Source organism: Nothoprocta perdicaria, unplaced genomic scaffold, assembly GCF_003342845.1.
Source record: "Nothoprocta perdicaria isolate Ctin4 unplaced genomic scaffold, notPer1 scaffold_469, whole genome shotgun sequence".
NCBI lineage: Eukaryota > Metazoa > Chordata > Aves > Tinamiformes > Tinamidae > Nothoprocta > Nothoprocta perdicaria.
The window spans coordinates 212,372-217,497 of record NW_020455720.1 but is presented as its reverse complement, the minus strand read 5'-3'; the positions used below and the strand labels follow the sequence as shown (position 1 = coordinate 217,497).

The window sequence follows — 5,126 nt, the reverse complement described above, 5'->3', positions numbered from 1 at the left end:
TCTGAAAACAGCTCAGTTAGGAGATTTACCAGAATGCAGCTACTCCTTGTGCCAATCCTGTCCTCCTTCCCCAGGCCAAGAACGCCCTGGCTCATGCCTTGCAATCTGCCCGCCACGACTGTGACTTGCTGCGGGAGCAATATGAAGAGGAGCAGGAAGCCAAGGGCGAGCTGCAGCGYKCCYTGTCCAAGGCCAACAGTGAAGTGGCCCAGTGGAGGACCAAATATGAGACGGATGCCATTCAGCGCACGGAGGAACTGGAGGAGGCCAAGTATGTGGGGACTGTAAAGAATATCAGCAGAGACTAAGAAAGGAAGTCACGATTGTGCTTTGGGGTGGGAGGGAGGTTATATCCTGTAGTGTATGGAGGTAGGAAAAGGAAAAGGAAAACATGTGTAGGAAAGAGGCAAAGAGGGATAAAGTCTACACATTTTGGAGTTACTAAGCATGCTATTTCTTAAAGCTCATCAGCAATATAACATGGCTCTCATTTGCTCCATAACCCTAAGCTGTATTTACCACCTCCCAGGAAGAAGCTGGCACAGCGTCTGCAGGAWGCAGAGGAACATGTGGAAGCCGTGAATGCCAAATGTGCTTCCCTGGAAAAGACAAAGCAGCGGCTGCAGAATGAAGTGGAGGACCTGATGATTGATGTGGAAAGAGCCAACGCTGCCTGTGCAGCTCTGGACAAGAAGCAGAAGAATTTCGACAAGGTAAAATGGGCTCCAACCTTGTCGTCTTGTGACAGAGCATCCCCTCATGATTGCCAGGTCCATAATCAGGCCCTGTTRCTCTTCAGATCCTGKCAGAGTGGAAGCAGAAGTATGAGGAAACACAGGCTGAGCTGGAAGCCTCCCAGAAGGAGGCTCGCTCTCTCAGCACRGARCTKTTYAAGATGAAGAATGCCTATGAGGAGTCCCTGGACCACCTGGAAACCCTGAAGCGGGAGAACAAGAACTTGCAGCGTAAGTCCTGGGGGCTCTGCTCCTGATAAGCTTCTCTATCCACTAACTTGTGACATGGTGAGGTTGTCTGCCATCTTCGTATCATAGGACATTTCCTACCTTGTCCAGTGACTGATCCTGCTAATTGTCTCTACAGAGGAGATTTCCGACCTCACGGAGCAGATTGCAGAGGGAGCAAAGGCCATTCATGAGCTGGAGAAAKCAAAGAAGCAGGCTGAGCAGGAGAAATCGGAAATCCAGGCAGCTCTGGAGGAAGCCGAAGTAAGTAGCTATAATCCATGGTTTTCAGTCTGGGAGAACGGGGAAACATCGTAGAAAATAACTGCTTGAAGCTGTAAGCCACATGGCATTGCTCTCTCTCTGTTGAGCTTCAAACTGCAAACTCAATTTCCAAGTCAAACCAAAAAAAAACAGGCCTACTTTACTGTGCAAGCGGCTGTACCAGAGAGAATAACATTAGGAAATTCACTTTTATTAATATGGTGATTTTGATTCTTTTTCAGGCGTCCCTAGAACATGAGGAAGGGAAGATCCTKCGCCTSCARCTGGARCTCAACCAGRTCAAGTCTGAGATTGACCGGAAGATAGCAGAAAAGGATGAGGAAATCGACCAGCTGAAGAGAAACCATCTCCGAGTYGTGGAGTCCATGCAGAGCACGCTGGATGCTGAGATCAGGAGCAGGAATGAAGCCCTGAGGCTGAAGAAGAAGATGGAGGGAGACCTGAATGAAATGGAGATCCAGCTGAGCCATGCCAACCGTCTGGCTGCAGAGGCCCAAAAGAACCTGAGAAACACACAGGCAGTACTGAAGGTCAGTTAAGCCCAAGATATGTATGTAAGCTTTTAGCTTGGGTAATGTACTTGCATTATAACTACACATACAAGGGTAGCAGTGAGGCACTGCATTAATTTCTGCTGCCGCCTTTACAGGATACCCAGATCCACYTGGAYGATGCTCTCAGGACACAGGAGGACCTGAAGGAGCAGGTGGCCATGGTGGAGCGCAGAGCCAACCTGTTGCAGGCTGAARTWGARGAGCTACGGGCAGCCCTGGAGCAGACGGAGCGGTCCAGGAAAGTGGCTGAGCAGGAACTGATGGATGCAAGCGAAAGAGTTCAACTTCTCCACACTCAGGTCAGATTCCTGTGTGAAAAAAMCTCAAATAGGCATTGATGGAGGTCACTACTGTGTAAATAAGATTCAAGGAGAGACTGTGGTGCTTYAGAACTTCGTTGTTAAATGGCAATCTTTGGAGATAAATAGATTTTATCCTGAGATTAAAAAAAGAAAAAATAGAAACAAACAACAAAACCATCATAAAGTCCTAAGAGTTATTTCACATTTTCCTTATGGTCACAACATGAAGCTTTACATGCTTTAATCTTAATTATGACTCACTCTGACTGCTTCCAAAATGTATCCTGTGAGTCACAGAATTTTTCCTTTTCTGATTCATTGTTTATGTAAATTATTTAGATTGTCCATACCTGAACTGAAATTGCTATCCTGATACCAAGGAGTGGATTGTAGCTCAATTAATATGATTTAATTAGGACAAGACAGAACTACTGCTTAAAAATATTCACAGTACTCTATTGACTGGCTAGTTATAACCAGAAAAGGTAATTCAAGTGAAGGAGTGTGTTGATATTAGAAATATTGATAATCAAAACGTTAGATTCCGAGAACTCGTGCTGAATGAATGTAAAGGATATTTTTCTTGTTCCACAGAATACCAGCTTGATCAACACCAAGAAGAAGCTGGAAACAGACATTTCCCACATTCAGAGCGAAATGGAGGAGACAATCCAGGAAGCCCGCAATGCTGAAGAGAAGGCCAAAAAGGCCATCACAGATGTGAGTTGGGGGCTCCTTGCTGGCGGGTTGTGGATGGATTCTGACCCAACATGCCTCCCATCCTAAACTGGCTCTATTCCTTTGCTCTGCAGGCAGCGATGATGGCAGAAGAGCTGAAGAAGGAGCAGGACACGAGTGCCCACCTGGAGAGGATGAAGAAGAACTTGGACCAGACAGTGAAGGACCTGCAGCWSCGYCTGGATGAGGCYGAGCAGCTGGCAYTGAAAGGAGGCAAGAAGCAAATCCAGAARCTGGAGGCCAGGGTGAGTAAGGGCTGGTGTTGATGCATGAGGGAGCATGTSCCAYGAGGCACCWCCAGTGAAGCWCCAAGGATGGGTTTCTCCTTGCAGGTGCGCGAGCTGGAAGGGGAGGTTGATTCTGAGCAGAAGCGCAGTGCTGAAGCCGTGAAGGGTGTGCGCAAATACGAGAGGAGGGTGAAGGAGCTSACCTACCAGGTAGGGCTGGAGGCCWCYCTGTGTTGACACAYCCCCTTCCCAGGGAATCAGAATGTTGGCACRCAATTCCCAAGGGGAATTGGTAACYTMCTGCAGTGTGGAAAMAATTCCCTCTCTTTTCTGCTCACTAATTGCTCTAGTCTGAGGAAGACCGGAAGAACATTCTGCGCCTCCAGGACCTGGTGGACAAGCTGCAAATGAAAGTGAAATCCTACAAGAGACAAGCTGAGGAAGCTGTAAGTTTCCCTCTGAGCAGAGCAGGATTCTCTCAAAAGAGGAAAGCAGACATTGTGTTCTAAACAGAGAAAGAAAAGGAAGTCTGCCGACCAAGCTTTTTTGGGAAATAATAATAGTGAGGGGATGAAAGAGTTGTGCCTTTCCCCAGTTTTTATCCCCAAACCCTCAAGTTCCAGTCAGAAGGTGAAAGGAAAGTCTTCAACACCTTTCTCTCCCCCTACAGGAGGAGCTGTCCAATGTCAACCTCTCCAAATTCCGCAAGATCCAGCACGAGCTGGAGGAAGCCGAGGAGCGGGCTGACATTGCAGAGTCGCAGGTCAACAAGCTCCGAGTCAAGAGCCGAGAGTTTCACAGCAAGAAGATAGCAGAAGAAGAGTGAGGATGTCGAGAAACCGCAATTTGACTTGGGTGGTGTACAAAACGTTAAGCTCTGCCATTTTCTTCTGCTCTGAATTTTGCRTCTGCTTCAGTGCCTAGAGAATAAAGACAGTAGATTCCTTTGCATATACAGTATAAGTTGTGGTTTTGGTTATTATATTTCATTTCTGCAGTTACATACACTTCAGGCATTTTCAAATGATTAATTTTAAGAATACTTTAGAATTTTAAGTAGATCCATCAGAGCAACTTAAAAATTCTGCAGTACTTTTAGTATAGAATTCTTATTTTTTTTTCAGTAACACAGTTTTAAGGTTAGATTAAGCTAGCATAAAATAGTCCCAAACATTTCGCCATGCTGTCCTAGCTGTGCCCTTGAGCAATGCAGAAATCAGGATATGGAATCAGGGTATGGGACAGGCAGGGAAAATCCATTTCTCCTCACTTTGTGACATGCTGCCCTACATGGAGGACAGGAATCATTTTGCATTGATGCACTATTTCTGGAGTCAGGCAGCGTGTCATCTTAATAAGTGCTGATGCAAAGGTAACTGATCTTTAGAAAAACATGGGTCTATAATAGCCATAAAGAGCATCTCTAAAAGGAAGTTTCAGCAGATGCAGCCTATGGACCCTACTGGAGTCACTGCCCACTATGAACCATGGAGAGCCTCAAAGCTATGACAACTTAGGCATGAAAGAGTSTCCTGACTCTATCTCCACAGAACAAGAGCAAAGGCCCTGTAATAGCATCAAGCGTGTTTTTGAAAGTATTTCTGATCTGCAGAAAAATAAGGTCATTTTAGACACTTCMTGTCAATAGCACCAAGCGAGCATTTTAAATCTCCAGGCACTTCCTAGCTCTCTGAAACAATGCCTTGCCAAAAAAAAAGGTGCACTCCTTCCCAATGAGGGAGAGGCAGAGGGAAAGAGCAAGAGCAAAAGAGAGGAAGAGAAAGGAAGAAAGGAAGGGAAAAAGAGAGAAAAAGTGAAATAGAGAAGGAAGAAAAAGGAGGGAGAAAGTGCAAAAGAAAGGGAAGGAAGGAAGGAAGGAAGGAAGGAAGGAAGGAAGGAAGGAAGGAAGGAAGGAAGGAAGGAAGGAAGGAAGGAAGGAACGCGAATAGTGTCCTGGGGTGCATTAGGAAGAGCACTGCTGACAAGTTCCCTCTACTCAGCCCTATGTCCACTTCTGGGCTCCCCAGCATAAGATAAACATGAAGCAATGGTAGCAAA

At 46.1% G+C, this 5,126-nt stretch overlaps 1 protein-coding gene across 1 annotated transcript in view; it reads left to right on the top strand.

Moving 5' to 3' along the window:
- Positions 1-3,894, top strand: part of LOC112953878 (myosin heavy chain, skeletal muscle, adult-like) — a gene marked incomplete at its 5' end in the record, with an annotated part of 6,867 nt that extends 2,973 nt beyond the window's left edge. Inside the window, 11 exons of the mRNA XM_026046997.1 lie at positions 75-271; positions 530-713; positions 800-965; positions 1,102-1,226; positions 1,469-1,777; positions 1,897-2,100; positions 2,698-2,823; positions 2,916-3,086; positions 3,174-3,278; positions 3,419-3,514; positions 3,739-3,894. Of these exons, the coding sequence (XP_025902782.1) occupies positions 75-271; positions 530-713; positions 800-965; positions 1,102-1,226; positions 1,469-1,777; positions 1,897-2,100; positions 2,698-2,823; positions 2,916-3,086; positions 3,174-3,278; positions 3,419-3,514; positions 3,739-3,894 (1,839 nt within the window). The remainder of the gene's footprint in view (positions 1-74; positions 272-529; positions 714-799; positions 966-1,101; positions 1,227-1,468; positions 1,778-1,896; positions 2,101-2,697; positions 2,824-2,915; positions 3,087-3,173; positions 3,279-3,418; positions 3,515-3,738) is intronic.
- Between the last annotated feature and the right edge of the window lie 1,232 nt (positions 3,895-5,126).